Below are 22,664 nucleotides of genomic sequence, written 5' to 3' on the forward strand. Positions count from 1 at the left end.
GGAAACCTTGATATATCTATGCATATTTATGAATATTTGTTCTCAACAACTAGGCCTGTGGGATTGCTTAAATGAAAAAGAAAATAAATGTTTTCAGTTGGAGTCATGTGGACAGAAGTCAGATTTCAGTTGATTGAGGAAGACGTTGGAAGGAGAATCTGTATAAATTATTCCTATGCTTAGCGGTTGAGAAGAGATGAAAGAAGATTGTAGGAATTATCCGTTGTTAAAGGTTAATGAACTTCTTGTTTTTTAAAATTGAGGGAGTTAAATATGTTTGTATACTAAGATGGTAGGATCAGTAGAGAAGGAAAAGTAAAAAATGGAAGAATGAAAGGAAATTGTTACGGTCAAAGTTCGTATGAGAGACATAAGGAATAGGACGTATAGAGAAGAGCTGGGGAGTTAGTTAGCCTTGGATGTGGAAGGGTCATCAGTTTCACTGAGGTAGAAGGGAAAGAAATGAAGGGGGTAGATTCAGATATATTTTGGGCGGGCGAGCATCAAGAGCCGTGTCATCAGGAGGTAGCTGTGTCTTCATGTCTGAGGAGTCAGAGTCAGGACACTGAGCTAATAGAAAGTAGGGTGTCTGAGAGGTGGCTTGAGGTTTGGAATAGCAGTTGAGGAGGCACAAGAGGAGGGGCTCTCTTCTGGGCTTCCTGCAACCACCTACACATTTAGAAACTCACTAGAAGAACTCACAGGACTGTTAGCTGTACTCATGGCTGAGGTTAATTATGGCAAAAGGACACACAGCAGGATCAGCAAGGGAAAAAGACTCATCCGGTAGTCTGGAGGAGTCCAGGCACAGGCTTTCAGAGTTATCCCTCCCAGAGGCGAAAATGACGGGCTGCACAGAACATGCTCCTTCCTCCAGCAATGAGTGTGGAACATGTGCATAGTGTTTCTGTCCAGAGAAGCTTCCTTAAGACTCAAGAGTCCAGGGTGAGGGTAAAAGAGCGGTCGTTATGCAAGCACTGTGCTGCACAACCAGCCACAATTACCAGAATTCCATACTCCTAAAAAGATAACAGGTATTCCCCTAAATCACATTGTCTGCAAAAACAATTCAGGCAAGTTGGTATAGCAGGAGTTCAATACCCCATCCCCAACACTCAAACACACAAAACAACCTTATTGATATAATCAGGATCCAAAACTAAATTCCCAAAGGCCAGCTAAGGGCTAGCCCTGTAACTAGGCTCTTCTTAAGGGTATCAGGCCTGGTTTATTAATACTTTTCTGCACAGTCACTAAAGGTCAAGCCTGATAATTACCCCAGTTTCTAGTAGTGCCAGTATGCATGACTTCATGGTTTTGTAATTTTCTCTATTGGGGCACCTTAAAGTAGCGGGGTAGAGCAATTTAGTTGTTAGATTTATCCATATTTCGGGTCTTGAAGGGACTGAAAGTACTAAAGGATGGGGTGAGGAAGCAGCAACACAGTAGACAGAGGATAATGATGAGACAGCTAAATTTAGAGTAGAATTTGGAGGTGTGCTCTAGCCTATAGAGGAAAAGAGAAAGCAAGGCAAGGTGACTCTTAGATTATGAGAAACTCAGCAGACCCAAGCAAGGGGTTTGTCTGTTGGTGCAGGGGTCCAAGGTTGGGACATGGGCTTCTCTAACTTATCTAGGCTAGTGAAAATCAGACTTACTGTCAATTCAATTCTATATATATATAATTTTTTTTTTGGTATCTTTATCTCACAAAGAAACCTCGTCTTGTTTAATCTCCTATTATGTTTTAGTTGAAAACAAGCTTCATATATACGTGTGTGCTATGAATTCTGTGTTCTTAAAAATAATGTTTTCCAGGGGTTATAAAATCCTTTTCTAATATACTAAGTTTTCTTCCATTCTTTGCTTGCTCTTTCATCAGAGGATACTTCTGACAAGATGGATGGTAAGAACTTCCTTTTCTAATTCACCTAAAAAATTTTATGGCTCTTGGATTCTACATGATACCTTTGTTCGTTCTCTTAAGTTCTGAAAATAGGCTGCTTATTTGGCAGCACTCTTAATGTGAAAATGGCTACGTAATTCTCTGATTTAATTTTGGGTTAATCATATCTATTTTGGGTTTCTCAGTTTACTCAAATACTAGGTTACTGTTTGTTATAAGTTAAATCAATTTTCTTAATTTTTTTTACCTGAGCTCTTAGAATATTCTTGATTTCTTAAGTCTTTCTCTGAAATATTAGATTCAGAAGAAGGGAAAGGAATCTCATAAGTCACTTTATTCAGTTCTTTAGTTTAATAACTCTGATACAGAGAGAGACAAATGACATATTTTACAGATTCATATGGTTATTTATGAAAATGAAATGCAAGTCACAGATGCTGTCTTTCAGAGAGTGAGTTTTAAATTAACATTTAATCAAAATTGAACTTACTTTGAGCTATGCCTTTTTAATTTCAGTATTTAGTTTATCTTTAGTTGCTTGATCCAGTATGGTAATTTTTATCTGTATGGTATTTTTGTCTAACACTAGACTGTGTATTATCCATACTTGCCCTTCACTTCATCAGATACCATAATGTTATCTAAGAACTTGAGCTTTTTTATAAGAACTTGTAAGAAGATCCTGAATCTGTAAGTCACAGTATGAGATCTAGAAAAAATGGAAAACTGTACGTTTTTCTGTCAATTATTACATAAACTCTGAAATTGGTATATCTTCCATTCTGATGAAATGGAAGATTTATTTAATCTTGGGTTGGGTACATGAGTGTTACTTATAATTAGTCTCTGTGCTTCTGTGTGTGTTTAATGTATTTCATAAATTTAAGAAATTATTAAATGAAAGAAAACCTAACCAAGAGATAGTTTCTATATTTCAGACCATTCAATATCACTTCTAACACTGAGATTCTAGATCCTTTAAAAACAAATTATTCTCACACTCCAGATCAAAATGTTTTCTTTTGTGGGTCAGAAACATCAGCCTATTTGAGGAATCACCTGTGTTGTGTGATGTGTTACTCTCACTGATGTTTAATCCTGTGTTTTAAAAAAAAATCTATATACACACACATGGAGAAACATCTGTTATTGCCCTATAGTAGTAGTGAGTTTGGTTTTTTTTTTTGGCCGTGCCGTGCGGCCTGTGGGATCTTAGTTCCCCGACCAGGGATTGAACCCGGGCCCTCAGCAGTGAAAGCATGGAGTCCTAACCACTGGAGTGCCAGGGAATTCCATTTACGTGATCATTTTTGCTAGTTTTCATTGACGTCTTAGGGAGTACAAAAATTTTTGAATAAATAGCTAATGGATTGATAGGTCTTTGTAATGCTTTGGTGAAAATACTGGGTTAATGAGACCTAGGTCATGGATTTGATTCCCATGTTTGTCAATTAGTTTTCTAGTTCTTTTATGGACTACCTTTTGAAAATGCACAGAAAGAATTCTTACATTGGAAAGATCTATAAAAATCTTCGTTTTGGAGAGAGCAATGAAAGTTGCATCTTTCTTGAGTAATTAATTTCTCTAATTTTCTTCACCATTTAAAATTTTAAGTATGAAGTATAGCAGACAAATGTGTTTGTTATAGAATTTTGCTATTTTTAATTGTCTAGTTTTAACCTTTTTTGTGCTATGAGTCATTAGGTTACCTCAAATTTTCTTTTATCTCAAAATGAATCTTTTAAAAGCTAATTTAAGGCTATCGAACTAGAAATTTTTTCTTTTGCCCTTTTGTTTTCGTTGGGTGGGAGGTGCGAGGAAGGTTTTAACATCAGCATTGGCAGACTTTGTTGAAATGTTACTGTTTTATTTCTCTTATTTAGGAACAGCATCTGAAGATGGTAAGAATTATACATTTTGTTAGTAACACAAATACCTCTACATTAATATTTTCATTGGTAGGAATTAAATATTAAAAACTAAAATAGGCTAATTTCTTTGCATATCTGTATAATTTGCGAGCTGTGGTAGCTTTTACATTTCATGTTTGGTTGTGTTAGTTATACATGTGGATTTTTTTTTAATCCTTCATCCTGGAGTTTTGCTTTGTATCTTGGATCATCTCATGCTAGAAAAACATAAATGCTTAACATGTTTAACAATATCTAGTATAAAGTTACATAGTTTCATTTTTTTCTTGTAGTGACATTAATGCTTTTATTTTGTGTTTTTGTTTTTTAATTTATGCCAATTCATTTATACTTTGGGAGTGCACGTGCCATTGCTTTATCGTCTTTAAATATCCTCAGCATTTAAATGCATTTATTTTGTCAGCTTTTAAATGTATCTTTGATTTTGAATCAGTGACTGGAGAATTGCATATGATTTGAATTTGGGATTACAAAAACCTTGCTAGATATAATACTTTATTTTACTGAGCCAGTTTACCTTTTAAAAAATTATTTATTGCTTTTGAACTTGTAGAAAGGAAAAAATTCAGTTTTTATATTTATCCTGCCTGAAGGCTGTCTTATTAAGCCTCTGATATGAAACACATTTTTTTTTCTAAATTTTACATGGATGATATTTTCTTGTGATACACGGCTAAGTAGATTTAACATTTTGGAGGTCTCATACTTACTCTGATATATTTGAAATATTTTCATATTTTAAGTTTTAAACTAGAGTACTAGTTTCTGGCACTGTGGCATTGTAATTTAGAATGGTAGTATCAAAATACTTAATTTATCCTAATTTTGTTGTACTGGATAAATTCTGCATTTCAAAAATAATAATTTTTTTCTATTTTACTTCTTAGTCAGGAGAACATTGTGTCCTATTCTAAACAGACTCTGTAAAAGGGTGAAAGTCCTGAATTATGGGCTTTATAGGGGCCTCAAAGAAGTTGATAGAATGCTAGGATCTACCGACTGTACTTCTCCTTTTGCTTCATTTTATTCCTAGTTCCTAATTATTCTCTTATCTTCCCTCACTCATTTCTTAATTTTGTAATTTTTCCTTACTCTTTAGTGTATGTTTTCCTAGTTAATATTGCCATATTAGGCTAGCCCCTATATTGTTGGGGTTTTTAAAAAATTTATTTTGTTTATTTAATTTTGGCTGCTTTGGGTCTTTGTTGCTGCGTGCGGGCTTTCTCTAGTTGCGGTGAGCGGGGGCTCCTCTTCGTTGTGGTGTGCAGGCTTCTCATTGCAGTGGCTTCTCTTGTTGTGGATCACGGGACACGCAGGCTTCAGTAGTTGTGGCACATGGGCTCAGTAGTTGTGGCACACAGGCTTAGTTTCTCTGCAGCATGTGGGATCTTCCCGGACCAGGGCTCGAACCCGTGTCGCCTGCATTGGCAGGCGGATTCTTAACCACTGCACCACCAGGGAAGTCCCCAGCCTCTATATTGTGATTGCCCTAAAAGTTGTGCCTTTTAACTAAAAAGTATTTTGAGTCCTTCTTTATGATCATGTTTGGTATTGGTTCTGATTTGATAGTGATTGAGACTGTTGCTTGAGAATACCAAAGTACCTGCTAGTAATATATTTTTGTTTTTTCTAATGACAGTTTACTTAAGCACTTTGGTAAGCATTATCTCCTTTGGTTCAAGAGCTCTAGAGACATCTTGCGGCTTGGTTTTGTGGAGGGGGATGAGGCAGTAGTAAGAGAAAAAAGGAATGCAACTTGGAGGTAGAGAAGGAAATGCGTGTAGAAAAGTGCCATCTCTTTGAGGATTGGTATTTCCTCAAATAATTTTATAAATGAAATTGGTTAGTTGGAGGAAGAGAAGAGTAAACGTGTCCATGTACATCTGTAGTAATCTCATGTTTAGCACAGGATATAAAAAGATGAGATATTTTACCTAGTATTGTATCTTCTTGCAGATCTCTTTAGAAGTACATTTTCAGTCAGAAAGATTGTTTGGGTTGTTGTTTCCAAGATTAGCTTGTATTTTAAACTACAGGGTGGATTTGAGAATAAATTAAATTTCATGGAAACTGAAATTTTAAAATTGGAACTACCAATTAAGAATAAGTGCATGCCTGTGGTAATTATCTTAATTATAACTCTACTTTACTGGACTAATAATATCAAACTGAGAATGGAGATCTTTTAGTTTGACTTTATTCTTACCCGTAAAGGAAAGTTAGCTTATGGTGCAACACGTAAAAAGCAGTATGTATTTTTAAAATTTTAAGAGAACTATAATCTTATAATCTGTAAGTGAAGGTTACATTATTACAGAATTTAACAATACTTGAAAAGCACACCCAATTAGAAAATTATAGTGAGATTTTTTTCCTCATTACTAAATATTATTATAGAAAAAAGTCTTTAATTATGTAAATAATTTTATTCCTTAGGCCGGGTGAGAGCAAAGCTTTCAGCACCACTTGCTGGTATGGGAAACTCCAAGACAGATTCCAGAGGAAGAAGTCGAACAAAAATGGTGTCTCAGTCACAGCGTACGTATTGCCTATTAGTTCTCCCATGTTTCTAATATGTTAGGATAAGCGTATTCCTTGTATGTTACTGTATGAAGAGATTGACCAATGGAAAAAGACAAAACTAATTTCAAAAAAGACAAGCCACATACTGAGTTCTTGTTCTGTACTTTAGGTTCATCATCACCTGACAAAAATGAAGGTATTTTTTTTTTCAATGTTTTGGGTCAGTTGTTGTGCATGTTTTGGAATTTTTGGAGTGGGTGTTGTCTTGTCTTTGGTGTGTTATTAGGGCTGCATCATTGATATCTGCACTTAGAAAGAAAAACTTCATCTGCTATACAGACTTTTGCATGGAGATATTTTAAATAGCACAAATCTTTTAACATTAAGGTTTTCACAGTCTACTCAGAAACTTGTAAATGTGGAAAATTGTGCTTTTTAGAGGCAAAATAATTTCCATATGTTAGCATCAGATCTGGTTGCATCTAGCTAATGTTGTTCAAGGGCAGATATGTGGTATCTTTGTACTTTCCCTAAAATCTGTTAGAATGCAGTTAGCATTTTTGGCAGGTATATACTGATTCATAAAGAGGAAACAAATTGAAATGACCAGTTTTGTTATATTCCTTTTTAAATTTAAGATTTATATTTTTGCAATTTCATTGGAAGCTGAGTTTCTCATAAACACAATTATTAAAAAGCACAATTTTGAATTCTAGGTAAAATGAATGATCCATTCCTATATATTCCAGAATAGTAATATATACACTTACGGCATAATTAATTTAAAAGAGTTCACATTCCTTCTTTATCAAGAGATTTTCCTTAGCACATACCTCTTAGAACAGGAATTTTTTCTAGGGAGGTAATTCTGGGGTTCTTCTATATACTTGGCCATTTTGGAAAGAAATAGATGCAGCTATCTTCCACTGTTGTTTAGGTGACTCTTCCAGGATATAGATGCCCAATTTGTCTGTTTTTTTAACTTGATTCTTGAATCATGGAATCAGAGAAAGGAGCTGGGCTTAGAGGGGGTCAGGACAGTGATTAGACAAGTCCGGCCTAGCAGATTCTTCTCTTTACAAAGTCAAAAAATCTAGACAGAGTAATGATGGGAGCACTCAACTAGAGTCCTAAAAATAAGCAGAAATGCTTAGTAAACTTGGTTTGCAAATTGAGGGTTATTTACAAATAGGAAAAAATGGCAAATGCCCTCTGGGTGAGAGCTCTTCTCCCAACCAAATTAGGAATAGATCATACCACATTCTTCCCTGATCTTGTGTATTTTTAGGGTAACTGTTAAAGTAACTTAATCTTTAGCAGTATAGCATAGTAGTTTAGAGCCTTGCTATTCCAAATGGGGTGCCCAGACCAGCATCAGCATCACCTGGGAAATGTACAATCTCATGCCACCACAGATCTACTGAATTCAGTCTTTAACAAGATCATCAAGTGATTTGTGTTACAATCAAGTCTGAGAAGTATTGATTTAGATCATGGATTTGATCCATGGCTTTTCCAGGTTATTTAAAGTTGCTGTATTTCTATATACTTCTACTGTAACCAGTAAAATGAAGAGGATAATCTCACAGGATTGTTGTGAGAATTAAATTAGTATTTTGCCTGAGCACAAAGTATGTGCTGTACATTTTAGCTGGTGAAATTGATGTCCTTGTTTTTCTTAACCTAATGTCAACTGAATTTTATACTCCTATTGTGCACTTCTTTGTTGTTATTTCTTATGGCCTTCAGGAAACAAAAATAATGGTGAAGTTAGGAAATTTAAAGCAGAAAGAAAAATAAAGGTAGCAACCAGAAACTGTCTGTATCCAGCATCTTAAGGATAAAACAATTTTATATGAGATATTTTACTGAGTTCTCTTCGAAAGTAATACTAAGACTGAACTCATGGCAGAGATTCAAAGTGCTTTGTGTATGGTTTTTTAATATATTACTTAAGGAACTCCCTTTTAAGTGTATTATAACTACTGATCACTTCAGGAGAATATAGAATAATTTTTTTACATTTGGTTTTTCACTTTGAAACCCAATCCACAATACTTGCAATCCTCTCCTAGAGTGTGAGAACATAATGATAGATTTTTAGACCTAGTAGGATTTTAAGATCAGAAGATGTTCCCACTATAAAATCACTTAGATTTTAAATCATATTGGTGAGGTTTTTGTTTATTTGCCTGCTTATTTATTTGAATGACTGTTTTTTTCATTTCAAATTCTTTTGAAAAAAGATATTGTGGCCTTGTATAATTTGATGCAAGTTTCTTTACACATATTTGCACAGAAATATTGCTGTGCTCTCCATCTTCACTTTGTTGTGAAGTAATTCATTAGGGTTTGCATGGTCTTTTCCATATTTTTATATCACCATTTAGGAAAAAAAAATCTCTTGGGTCACAGCAGGTATGTTCTGATGGCTAACCAAAAATAAATAAAAACAGACCCAGTGGAGAGACTTCCAGACTTAAATGTTTACGTAAATATTGTGTCTTTTGTTGTTGGTAGTGACTGATTATGTACAAATGATTGTACAGCCTGTCAGAAATTTTGTCTCTCCACCCCACCCCTCTACTGTTTGGTTTTTTTTCCCTGTGTGTCTTAAGAAAGATAAAACCTGTAGCTTTTTCATGTAATTTTTCTTCAGCTAGAAGATGTTGTAGTTCTTCCTTACCTGTAGTTTTAAATTAAATGTTTAAATTATAAAAATTTAAACATTTAATTATTTAGATTTTAGGCTATCAATAGAAGAAAAGCTGAAGAATTTACATTTACTTTTGCACCTTCATTTCATCTGCTTTGTACATGAGTGTCTGATTTCAGTTTATCAGCTAAAAACTACTAAATGTTCTGCTTTTGTTACAGACATCAATGGTTTTGGGATTTTTTTTTAAAGTTTGCTTTTTTTGCTTTAGAATTTTTTATTTTCTAAGAACTGACTAAAGCTTTCTTATTTCCATCTGCCATTCATTTTAAATCTGCTTCTTCCCTCTTCATGGATTATAACCCTTACCCTAATTCTGCCTTTACACTTGTTCAGGATCACAATCTGCTAATACCATTGGTGGTAAGAATATATAGACTTTATGTGTGCATCTGTTGTTTGATCACCTATTTTCATTATCAAGAATGGGTTCTATTCAGCAGAAATTCTTAACATTTAATATTATATCATTCTGTAGCCATTATTGGGGTAAAAATCACCAATTATGGTTTTTCTTTGACCTGTCCTTATTTATTACCAAAACCCTGGGTTTTTAAAATTATCCATGTTGATGCCACAGGTGTAAACATTCAAAAACAAGGAGCTTTAGTAATGCCTTGAAAACATCTCATAAAAAGTATAAAATGGTAATTTGAAAACTTTCGGCAGCACAAGAGAAATTAGGTATCTAATTTCAAATTTCATAGAGTATTTTCTAGTAGCATGCTATTCCCTAGGTACATCATACTCTTTTTCATCAACTATGTGGTTTTCCTAGAAGAAATAATTAGCCTTGGTAGTTCTTTTGCTGGAGAAAGAGCCTTGATATTTTCTTCTAAGTATAAATAATTCCAAAATGGGTTGTAGGCACTGGAATTAACACGCTGTTGGTGGGGGCCGGGGGAGGGGCTGCGGCCATTGGAGAAGAGCGGGTAATGATTAACACTGCCAATTTTATTTCCCAGGAGAGGGCATGAATGAATTTAAATATATAGAGAGTGAGCTTGCATAGTTTTGATAAATTCAATAAATCTAGAATAGGTAGCGTGATTACTCTGCTTCTATACTATATGTTTCCTCTCTGCTGAATAGATCCACATTTCAAGGAATTCTCCAGTCTCCTACCAACACTGTCACCCCCTAAACTTACATTAGTTTTAACAGAATAACGTGTTGTATGTGTTCAGTTCATAATTTACTCTTTTTATATTGTTGCAAGTGTTCCCATAAAATATTCCATCAGCTTATCTTGCATTGTGAGTTTGTAGCATGTTGGGTGTTTGGGTGTTTTGGTGTGTATGTTTAGTTTAGATGCTGCATGGAGAAAATAGGTGCCTTGTGAGTATCTCTAAGGTTATAACTGAAAGAAACTTGATTTAAAGATTCTTCACCTGAAATATCATGAAACAATTCAAATGAGTCATCATTTTAAAGTACACTTGTATAATTTCCCTGCAACAATTTAGAATTCCTTCTACACAGATAATAAATTGCTAATGTCATTGTAAACATTGATTTGTTTTACAGTATTGCTATAACCAGCGGAAGATGAGTTTCATTTTGTGTGCTAATAAAGTTTAGGAATTAAGCATGAGTTTAAATTGTATTCAGGAAGACCATGCCAAGAAAACGGTAGCCAGGGTCACAGATTAGCAGCCCATGAACCACATTCAGCCTGCCTCTATTCATGTATTATTTGGTCTACACAACATGATAAAAATCAGGAAATGTCAAAGCTTTCATTTAAAAACAAAAAAGTCCCAAAATGTAGCCAGTATTACCTCAAGACAGAGCTGGCTTGAACTGAAAAGTCACCACTCCCTGCCTCACACTCAGCACTGCTCCCTGGTTGATGTTCCCTGCTTGTCCCCATTGGCTTTGAGTCTTTAATCTTTGCTCTGTGGAAGTGAAGTGTCATTGGGTAAGATTACACCAGGTGAGCAGTGACTGTGGAGAAGTTCCCAACAAAGAGGAAATGTTGCTTTCATGAAGTTTTATTTAAGTGCAAGTTTAACTTTTATAATGCTACCATCCAGAATCTAGGGTTAAATTATACCTTGGAGTTATCTAGTTCATTTTCCTTTTCAATGCAGACAAAAATGTTTTGATTGACAAGGAGCTTATCCCTTTAAACACTAACGCGTGCAATTCTAGTTTAAAAGCGTGTTTCTTAACTTTTTTTTTTTAACTCTTACCCCAATCTCTGAGATTTTGTCCAGCTCCCTTTCTCTATCCCTGACCATGTATCCTTTGTCTTCCAAGACTGAAAATCACTGGTTTAGAAAGGGTCTGCCTTCTTTGACATTTATTTGCCCATTAGTCGTGTTTTACCCTCAGTATACATCTCCTTGGCAGACTGGCCACCCAAGACCCCTTTGCTATTTGAAGGCAAATAGCAAAATGCAAGTTTCTTTTTCAGCTGGCCCAACTTTGTAAACATTTAAAATTAAATCTTGTAAAAATTTAAAAATATACATAGTTGCAAGATAACCTTGTTATGCCCATTTAGAGGCATCTCAGCAGGCATACTTTTAACAGGAAGCACATTTTCATTACCATATTCTTAACAAAAATAATAACAGTAATAGAATTATTAATTTTTTCCTTTTAAATGTATAGCTTTAATATATAGCATTTTAACATATAGCTTTAGCTGCATGAAATGTATTGTTAGATAAGTTATTTCTTTGGAAATCTTTTCTACTATTTATGTTCTGAAAATCATAATAGTGTTGTCCTTATTAAACATAGCATCTTATACTCCCCAAACTGAAAATATATTTACATGACTTACCATTCAATCCTAGTATATATAGTATACCTTTTTATTCCAGGTTTTGAGTATATATAAACCTTCCTCAGTCTAATTCCTTTGAACTTAGAACTGCCATTCTATCACAGTTTTCTCAGGTGCACTTCTTGAATTTTTATCCTTTCAACAAGTTCTCTTGGAGTTCACATCTTAACATTTGTATGTGTGTTTGGTGTTTAGCTGGCAGCCGGTCTGGGTCTCCGGGAAGAGTTCTGACCACAACAGCCCTCTCCACTGTGAGCTCTGGTGTTCAAAGAGTCCTGGTCAATTCAGCCTCAGCACAGAAGAGAAGCAAGATACCACGAAGCCAGGGCTGTAGCAGAGAGGCTAGTCCATCTAGGCTCTCAGTGGGTAAGGTTTTTGTGCAAAACTTGGGACCTTGTATTTCTTTAGTATTTCGGGCATTGAAGACTTCAATTTAGGCACTTTAAGTTAGAGGAAAACAACTTAAAATTCAAGGACAACTGAAATATAGGTTAAAAATGGAATTAGATATCTTATCTTGAAAGTATAATTCATTTATATTTTAAATCTTTTCATTTTAGTAAAATATCATTTTACTCTTCTAATCACATACAAACTAGAAGACTGTATTCAAGAATTTTAACTGTATTCCTGGTAATGCTTCATCAAGAAAAATTTCTTCTCAACCTTAGCAAAAACTTATTAATTAGTTTTTAAGAAAGAAAAGAATAAGGACTTACCTGCTGATCCAGTGGTTAAGACTCTGCACTTCCACTGCAGGGGGCATGGTTTTGATCCCTGGTCGGGGAACTAAGATACCGCATGCTGCATGGAGTGGCCAAAAAAAAAAAAAAAAAAAAAAAAGAAAGGAAAGAAAGAAAGAAAAAAAGAATAAAACCAAAATATCAAAAATACAAACTCTATCTCCTGTTTACTCCCCTTCTGTGCTGCTGTTGCTTCATACCAGCCCGAAGCAGTCGTATTCCTCGACCAAGTGTGAGTCAAGGGTGCAGCCGGGAAGCCAGTCGGGAGAGCAGCAGGGATACGAGTCCTGTTCGCTCTTTTCAGCCCCTTGGTAAGTGTTTGGGCAGGTGTGAGGCAAATTGCTTTCCTGTTGTGTTCCTACCATCTGATAACCTCAACACACCCTGGATTTAGTTGATGATTTCTTCAACTGTATCTTTTCCTCTATCTCTTTTCTGTCTTTTTAAAGACAGTCAGAAGGAAATTACATGTTTGGGCAATTCCTTTGACATTTATCTGTCTTAAATGAGCAAGTTAGACATTGGATAAACAAATTGCCTTCATAATCAAGTAAATATCATACAGATTTAAACTACAGAATATTGAATTCAAGATTTTTCTTAACAAATCTCCCTATAAAATTTAAGGACAATATTTAAATATTTACTCTTAAGTGAAATATGGACTATTTAGTTTGATAAAAATAAAAACTTTTGTCCTTTTTAGCAGAAATATTAACATTTCACCTTAGATATTTCAGATTACTAGAAAGAATGCTACAAAATAATATATGAACTACTTATTAAAATGGGAGGGATTAACATTTTTACAGTATTTTACAATTTAACAACGTTTCTCATGCATTAGCGTATATCATGTCATTGCTGTGAAACCTGTCTGTCCCTGATTATAGAGATTGTATTATACCCTTGATTATAATACTATATTTACCTCAATTATAAAAATATTAAATGATTTTTTAAAAACTAAGTATTTTAGAGTAATTGGAGAGGCAGAATTTTTTGTGTTGAAAATCTTTAGAATTTCTGTGTGGTCCTCAGCATTTTAACTAATACTTTGTTTATATGCACTTACCTATAGCCATTTCAGGTTTTTTCTTTTAATTCCATAAAATGTAGGTTATTGTAATACTTAAGAGAGTTGCACTTCAGACTTTGTGACACTTAACGTAGAGCATAGTTCCACTCATTATTTATTGGAATTATTATTTCCTTCAATAGACACATTAGTATAGAATTTCTAGAGGTTAATTTCTAGTTCTTTGGGCCATTTGGCTCAACTGTATCACTACCAGACTATCCTGTACTGACCCTTTGAGGTAGGAACTCAGGCAGGGGTATCCTCAACCCTTGTTTGTGTTCCAGTCCCAGGTGCCAAAGAGTTTCCTTCTGTACTTCGCCAGAGTTAGATTTAGTTCATGTACAATATACAGTAGGCTTAGTCTGTAGAGTATCTGTGTATGTGTGTGTATACATGCACACACACATACATACACATATATATATGGTACATCTTCATGCATATATGTTTAAAAATGAAATAAATCTTACATTTGTATAAAGTAAGCATGCCACCTTGAAGAGTTAAAGGAAGCAGAGTGGGTGTGTGGTAGTTAAGAGCATATGTTCTCGGGTCAGATGGCCTGGTTGATACCCCAGGTCTGTAGCTGTTTTATATCTGGGTTTTTCCTTATCTGTAAAGCTAGAATAATAATAGCATGTAGTTCTTAGCATTGATTTGAAGACACTGTAAAGGAGAGAATACATGAAAACTGTCCCTCAGAGCAGTGTTTGCACACGGTGAGCACGTGGTTATCACGGTCATCGTCTCTGCTGCAACTGCTCTTCCACGTCTTCCCCCTGGAACAGTGCTTGCTTACCTACAGTTAGTTGTGTTACACATCAGTGGCGAGGATCTTAGATTTTTTTAACGGTATAATACTTACCTTTGTATAATGTAGAATTAGTAGAAAATGTGAGATATCAGGAAGATACAAAAATAGGTTTCTGTACCGTTTAAACCTGTGCAATAGTCAGAGATTAGAGGAAATTTATAACCAACTTCTAATTACTTAAAACATAAACATGTTAATATGCCTTTTTTTTAACATCTTTACTGGAGTATAATTGCTTTACAATGTTGTGTTAGTTTCTGCTTTATAACAAAGTGAATCAGAACGTATACATATATCCCCCATCCCCTCCCTTTTGCTCCTCCCTCCCACCCTCCCTATCCCACTCCTCTAGGGGGTCATGCCTATTTTTAAAGAGATACGTTGTTCAGTCATTGATCTAGATTTACCTCAAAGCCACCATCTGGCAATTTAAATCATTTAAATTTTATTATTAAAGGAGGTAGTTTTCCCAATTGTGATGAAACATCCTATTTGGTTTAAAGGTGGTTAAACCTTTTAATCATATAGTTTTAGAAGAATTGAATTTTATAGCCCTTTATTTACATACGGATATTGCATAGTAAAGGTAGCAGATTAGTCCTGTTTATTACACAGAGATGAAGATAGCATTCCCAGAGATCAGGTTGTCCTTTTCATTCCCATTTTCTGCCATATTTGCCTACATTTTTCTCTTTCTTTATTTGGTGAATCCTTTTGTCGCCTCTGACTTGAATATGGCCATTCAGCAGATTAATCCCATAGCTTGCCATTTATTCAGTTGTAACACAAGGCCAGCATCAGGGCCCTAAAACTCCAGAAATAAATCAGAGCTAAACAAAGATGAACTCTGGAACTCACACTCTTAGTTTCCATCTGTTTCTGGAACCAAGATTCAAAAAAAGGCTTACATTATTACAAGCACGTGAGTGTTATCTTCAGCCACAGATAGCTATTGATTTCAAAAGGTTTTCAAAATTTTTTCATCTATTAAAGCATTTCCATATTGCTTCAACTCTTCCTTATCATTTTAGAAATTATTCTGTTGGGTTAAATTAAAACTATATATTAGTATGTTTTACTAATGATACCAGTCACCTTTCAGGGTCTGTTAAACATTTTATGCAACATTCTCTCTTTAATCCTATCTCTCAGTCTTTTTGATCATTTTCTTATTCATTAAGGTCCTGTGGCAAAGGAAAGAGTAATTCATGTAATAAAAGTATTTTAACTGTTCTCATTAATATATCTGAAGCAGAGTAAGTTTTAAAATGAGTAATATGTTTCATTAAATAATAAAATGATTTTCTCCTGGCTTATTTGTTTGCATGTGTAAGAAAAAGACTGACTTTATGATGTTATGAAAATCAGGATTTTAAGATCTAAAATTTTAAATATCCTAAATTTAGATTTAGAGAGATGTCATAAATATAAGGAGAAGTCAGAAGTTTCTAGGTTTTTTGATTAAATTGTTAATACTCCCCTTTTTTGGTGTTCAAAATGTGCTTTGATATTTAAATAATCTACTGAATGCAGAATTTATATACTGTGAACCATTATAGAAAACATTTATGTTAACATAAATGAGGTATGTTATCTTTTGAACAATGTAAAGATGGTATGTGTACTATTTAAGAGCAAAGACCTTGAAAGACTACAGATACTGAGGTGTGGCCTTGATCAAATTAATTAACTTTTCTCTGTGCTTTAGTTTAGCTATTTGTAAAATTGAATAGTAACAACTGCCTCACTGGGTTCAGGATTAGAGGAGATGGGATTATTATTGGTTACTATTTACCATAGTGGTTTTTTTTTTTGAAACTACAGTGTTCATTTTTTTGTCTCATGCTTGTACTTTTGACATTTCCTTCCATTTGAATACTTACTTTTTTGTCTCCTGTGAGCTTGTCTGTCCCCTTAGGTGTAAGATCTGTTGTGTGTCAAGGAAGATATTGCAATGCAAGTGTTCAGTTGCCCTAGTCTAAGGCAATATTCTGATCCTTAACTATTAATAGTAATACCAGTGTGAACTAACTTTCCTTGCCTGACTGTAGTGCTGCCACTATTCCTTGTTTCTGTAGTAATAGATGAGGTTTGTATGGTCCTGTTATTCCAGCCTCCAGACACCATTCCAGATCTACTGGTGCCCTCTACGCCCCCGATGTGTATGGGGCCTCAGGTGAAGAATGAGTACATTTTCACTATCATCTGTGCATTCATCTTAAGTTTTTTGTCCTTGTCAGTTTCCATTGAGTAATCATGTTTTAAAGTTGATTTGTTTTATTTACATTTAATTTGTTGGAGAATAAGTCATTTGTGGGTTTTTAAAAAAATTTTCCCCCCCGAGTAACTTTTTTCCCTTCAGCAATCTTATTTGAACATTTTTCTCACTGGAGATGGGCATTTTTCTTTTGTACAACCTAAGTTATGTCATTTTAAAATATAAAATTGTTTTATGTTCTCAGTTATGTACTTCATCTTTGTATATATGTTAAAAAAAAAAAAACCAAAATGGTGGATGAAGTGTTTTAATTGTAAATGATGATATATTGTAGAAAGTAGTTGAGAGGAAGAACCCATCTATGGTTTGTCTTTACATACCTCAGAGTGTCGGGCAATAGTAGGTCCTTGACAAATATCCAATGATACATCTTAGTTACAGAATGAATCAGCCTATCTTGAAGGAGAAGAGATAATTGGAGGGGTTTTCCCTTGTAAATTCCTGGCGTTCCTTCGTTGAGCTCCCTAATCGTTACTGGTTTGAGAATTGATCTTTGTTCTGGGCTGCTCTGTGGCTCAAGCAAACAGATGAGATTTGCCTGACTGATAGAGCTAGATTAATTACAGGGCTATAGACTTGCAAGCCCTTAGTTGGCCAGCCATGCTTTCTTCTATCTTCTGGTGAAAAGTATATCATAGCTACTATTCTTTAAATTTACTTCCCACACTGTCAGTGATTTTAATTGCCTTTGCCCTTTTATTTGACCAAAAATAAATGTACCCAGAGAATACAGTATTGCTTTTAAAATGCTTTGCCCCATTGGTTTTTTTTTCCTCCTCTTAAGGATCTTAAAGTTTCCAACGTGACCCTGTTACATTTATGGCTCTCTCAAAGCTATTTTCCTTCTTCTGATGAATTAGGTCCAGGGTATGGGATCAGCCAATCAAGCCGACTGTCATCCTCTGTCAGTGCCATGCGAGTCCTGAACACAGGTTCCGACGTGGAGGAGGCAGTAGCAGATGCCTTGGTACTTTCCTCCATTTCCTTATCTTTACAGATGTTCCAGCTGTGAAACTAATGTATGAGTGAGCCAATCCACAAGTGTGGGAAAGGAGATGGGAAAATTCTTGTGGATTAAATCTAGGAAGATCAAATGTGGGCAATGTAAAAAGGAAAACAGTATAATTAATTCTTGATCTTTATTAATTGCCAAATTTTTAAGCCAGGGCCCATAGTAATTGATGGGATGTCAGGAATATAAATATTGATATTGTTAATATGGTGATGTTTTTTATGCACTGTAATACACTGAGAATAAAGGCAGATAGATTAGTATATAAATATGTACACTACAAGTTTGTAATTTCAAGTTTAGCTTAACCTTGGCTATTTAGGGATTGTTTTAGTTTGGGGTACAGTTTTGTTTAGTCTTTTACTTATTTGTATTTTCTGAGCTGAGAGAAAGTACAACTTCAAAACAAATTATATTTAAGATATCTTTCTGGCTCTTTATACCTGACACATTAAACAGTGAGGCTTAAAAACATAATCCGTAGATCTATGATGGTTTGTCAGAAGAGTGCTGTGCAGATATCACTGTAGTTTTTCTCACTTAAAATTATGAAGGAAGTATTAGAAACAGTGATTTTAATTGGCTTTTGCCTTTTTCCCAAGTCAGTTCAGCATGATAATTTCTCTTTCAAATTATGATATTAATCCTATATTTGAGAAGTAAGCATTTACTCAGTTTTTTACACAGAACTTATAAAGGTGTCATCTTTGTTTTGAAATTTAAAAATACATTATGCCTTTTAAAACCACATATCGGGCTTCCCTGGTGGCGCAGTGGTTGAGAATCTGCCTGCTAATGCAGGGGACACGGGTTCGAGCCCTGGTCTGGGAAGATCCCACATGCCACGGAGCAGCTGGGCCCGTGAGCCACAACTACTGAGCCTGCGCGTCTGGAGCCTGTGCCCCGCAACGGGAGGGGCCGCGATAGTGAAAGGCCCGCGCACCGCGATGAAGAGCGGTCCCCGCACCGCGATGAAGAGTGGCCCCCGCTTGCCGCAATTAGAGAAAGCCCTCGCACGAACCGAAGACCCAACACAGCCAAAAATAAATAAATAAATAAATAAAGTAGCTATAAAATTAAAAAAAAAAAAAGAAAAAAAAATATTCATTGATCATAGCTGTAATATATTAAATGTAATCACATGTAGTTCTGTTCTAACAGTCTGTATGTGCTGAATTTTTCTCTTTACCTTAGCCATCTGATTTTTCTAATCAATATAACTAAGTAGGAACTTTGTTCTCTTGAGCTTGGGACATATTGATCACATCTTGTTCTGGTGATATTAAATTAGTCATACGTTTTAAATTTACTATTCCTCATCAGTGTATTTCTCAAATTATGCTTTTTAGTTTCTTGTAAGTGGATGATTTACTAGTTAAATTCTGCTCACATAAATTTTATGAATTGAATGGATTATTCTTGAACTATTACTTGTCATAAGATGTTGTATTTGATTTATATGAGGAATATTTAGCCACCAGGGCTAAAAGCTGAATCCCAATAATTTGACTGTGAATACTTCCATTATTTACATAACATAGATATTCCAGTTATAACTATCAGTTTTTAGGAAAAGACTATCCAACTATTAAGTCTAATTGGACCTAGGGAAAATCATAGAAATAAAACTAACTTTGGAAACAACAAAAGGATCCAAATAGGAAGAAGACTTGAGTTTCTTTGGGAAAACTGGTTATGGGAATATTTCTGTAGCTTAGATTTTTTTCTCTGGACTAAAGGATATTGATAAGTTAAAGATATATTCTCCTAATAAGCAGTTCTTATGTATCTATATATTTAAAAAGTTAATGTTTCTAATTATGGGCATTGTTTATGCCTACTTCACTGTGCTGTTTAGCAAAATGTTTTTCATTATTTTCAATTTTTCTCTTTAAAAATCTGCTCTCAGCTCTTAGGAGACATACGGACTAAGGTATAGACATTGCTGTTTTCTGACATCTTACGATACCATAACTTTTTTTTCTTTCCTTCATCAGTTTAACAGATGATAGTCTTCTATAAAAAATTCAAATGGAAGTAATAAAATCCTTAGATATACATCATTTTTCTGTATATATGATTATATGATTATATGATTATCAGCAGGGAGATAGTGCTTAAATAGAGTGTCCTATGGGGGTTCTCATCCTTTAAGCCTGACTACTTTGTACAAATGCAATGATGTCATCGACACTGATGTCTATAACAAAACTGGTCTTGAAGACCAACACAGGAAATACCACATTTTTGCCATTCTAAATTAAGTTGGTGCCTCTAAAATCAATTTAGTGATGGAAATGTCATTATAAAACTATTTTTCATTGAGTTCAAGTTATATTTCTTTTAGATTTTAAACTTGGAGAATTTAAGTCACCTGGAGCTGTGTAAAATTATTGTGCTTAAATGTTTCTTAGAAATATCTTCACTGCTCACCAGCCTAAATTCAAATATCAGATTACATAAAGATTTATTTCTAATTCTTCCAAAGAAATCTCAAATAAGCTATTTATTCTGTCTCATTTCACTTTTAATATTCAAAGTAAAATTAGCAGTTACATTTATTAAATAATAAGCTTCAGATGTAAAGAAATCAAAGGAATCTAAATATGCTTTCTCATAAATATTGAAATAGACAGTATAGACACATTGGGAAAAACATGGAGGACCCTCCAGGAGCTTGCCTCCTAAAAGTAAGAGTAAGCAAAACAGGCTCTCATCATTCTCTGTATTTTACTTCTCTAGGAAATGTCAGGGTTGGGTACAAGAGAAGAAAGAGTGGCAAGACAAGTGATAGTAGAAGTGAAAGGAGAATAGAGGAAAGAGAAGGTTGAGAGACAGAAAAAAATAGAACTTTACATGGGGAAACATGTTTTTCTGATCCATTGCCCATTTTCTGATCCATTCTCATCCTTTAAAAAGGTAGTAATTTCTTCTTAACAACTCAGAATTTTAGTAGAGTCCATTTGTTTATACTCTTGTAGTTCTTTTTGGTTTTCCAGGAAAAGGAAAAAGAAAAGAACCCCATGTTTTTAGTGCTCCCCACTTTACATATCTGACTTCCATACAGTAGTCTTATTTTGCTTTTACCACTCCCCATAGTTAAAGAATATTTCATCATCTACTAACTCCTAAAACATGTTTTTTGAAGAAAAACTAAATATCAACATTTTATTATTACAATGATTAGCAGCATGCTTTACACTGATTTTTAAACAAAAACCAGTCTTTTTATGGTCAGTAGAAATTTGTGAAATACCGGCATATTATTTTAGCTACCACTAATGAGAGTCTTTCTGTGTAACAGAAAAAACCTGCTCGCAGAAGATATGAATCCTATGGGATGCATTCCGATGATGATGCCAACAGCGATGCATCCAGTGCTTGTTCAGAACGCTCCTATAGCTCTCGGAACGGTAGTATTCCTACATACATGAGGCAGACAGAAGATGTGGCAGAAGTCCTCAACAGATGTGCTAGCTCCAACTGGTCAGAAAGGAAAGAAGGCCTCCTGGGTCTGCAGAACTTACTAAAAAATCAGAGAACGCTAAGGTGAGTTTTAGTGTCTTTAAAATAATTGTCCTCGGGGCTTCCCTGGTGGCGCAGTGGTTGAGAGTCTGCCTGCCAATGCAGGGGGCACGGGTTCGAGCCCTGGTTTGGGAAGATCCCACATGCCACGGAGCAACTAGGCCCGTGAGCCACAATTACTGAGCCTGCGCGTCTGGAGCCTGTGCTCCACAACAAGACAGGCCACGATAGTGAGAGGCCCGCGCACCGCGATGAAGAGTGGCCCCCGCTCGCCGCAACTAGAGAAAGCCCTCACACAGTAAACGAAGACCCAACACAGCAATATATAAATTAATTAATTAATTAATTAAAAAATAATAATAATAATAATTGTCCTCTCTGGTTAGCACTTTTTGACTTGACTTTTTCATAACGCTTTAAAGGTACTGGTATGGGCTCATACGTGTCCTGAGTTCAGAAGGTGGCATCAAAATATTTTCCCAAGCCTTAATCCTTTAGGACCATCTATACTATTGTTACTTTTAAAAATTTTAATTAACTTGCTCTATTTAAAGAAACATTCTAAAAGGAAACTTTTTATTCACAAATAGATGTTAAATGAAAAATGTTATTAATTTTTTTAATGAAAATAAATAATAAAATATGCATAATATTAAAGCTGACTCATTATTAAAATTCATTCCTGATAAGTTTTTCAGTGAGATGAAAGAATATTTATGCTCATTTGGAAATGAAGGTGTATTCTTTGTGTTTGTGTAATATTTGAATCTTGGTATAATATGAAATGGATTTGGAGTGAATTTCTCTAAGAACAGAAGTTTAGGGACTTCCCTGGTGGTCCAGTGGTTAAGACTCCACGCTTCCACTGCAGTGGGTGCGGGTTTGATCCCTGGTCGGGGAACTAAGATCCCCCATACTGTGTGGTGTGGCCAAAAAATAAAGTTAAAAAAAAAAAAGTTTATATTGGTTTTTAGTTGGGTTTGATTCGGTTTCCTTTCCTAATGGCTTTTGCTTGCTTTTCCTCTCTAAATTCTTTATTTTTTTTAATTTATTTTATTTATTTTATTTTCAGCTGCATTGGGTCTTCGTTGCTGCACGTGGACTTTCTCTAGTTGTGGCAAGAGGGGGCTAATCTTTGTGGCGGTGCACGGGCTTCTCATCACGGTGGCTTCTCTTGTCATGGAGCACGGGCTCTAGGCACGCAGGCTTCAGTAGTTGTGGCACGCGGGCTCAGTAGTTGTGGCGCATGGGCTTCGTTGCTCTGCGGAATGTGGGATCTTCCCGGGCCAGGGCTTGAACCCATGTCCCCTGCATTGGCAGGCGGATTCTTAACCACTG

General features: G+C 35.1%; 1 protein-coding gene across 23 annotated transcripts in view; it reads left to right on the forward strand.

Annotated features, from left to right (window-relative positions):
* The window catches only part of CLASP2 (cytoplasmic linker associated protein 2), a 179,220-nt gene that overhangs the window by 110,201 nt on the left and 46,355 nt on the right, over window positions 1–22,664 (forward strand). For 3 of the 23 annotated variants that reach the window (XM_057554500.1, XM_007191510.3, XM_057554513.1), the window contains 11 exons: window positions 1,883–1,906; window positions 3,790–3,807; window positions 6,274–6,375; window positions 6,530–6,556; window positions 9,413–9,439; window positions 12,069–12,239; window positions 12,820–12,927; window positions 16,625–16,687; window positions 17,650–17,756; window positions 19,711–19,734; window positions 21,106–21,350. In XM_057554500.1, the coding sequence (XP_057410483.1) occupies window positions 1,883–1,906; window positions 3,790–3,807; window positions 6,274–6,375; window positions 6,530–6,556; window positions 9,413–9,439; window positions 12,069–12,239; window positions 12,820–12,927; window positions 16,625–16,687; window positions 17,650–17,756; window positions 19,711–19,734; window positions 21,106–21,350 (916 nt within the window). The remainder of the gene's footprint in view (window positions 1–1,882; window positions 1,907–3,789; window positions 3,808–6,273; window positions 6,376–6,529; window positions 6,557–9,412; window positions 9,440–12,068; window positions 12,240–12,819; window positions 12,928–16,624; window positions 16,688–17,649; window positions 17,757–19,710; window positions 19,735–21,105; window positions 21,351–22,664) is intronic. The other 20 variants (XM_057554506.1, XM_028168881.2, XM_057554518.1 and 17 more) reach the window with 11 other exon arrangements.

Source organism: Balaenoptera acutorostrata, chromosome 10 (assembly GCF_949987535.1).
Source record: "Balaenoptera acutorostrata chromosome 10, mBalAcu1.1, whole genome shotgun sequence".
NCBI classification, from domain to species: Eukaryota; Metazoa; Chordata; class Mammalia; order Artiodactyla; family Balaenopteridae; genus Balaenoptera; species Balaenoptera acutorostrata.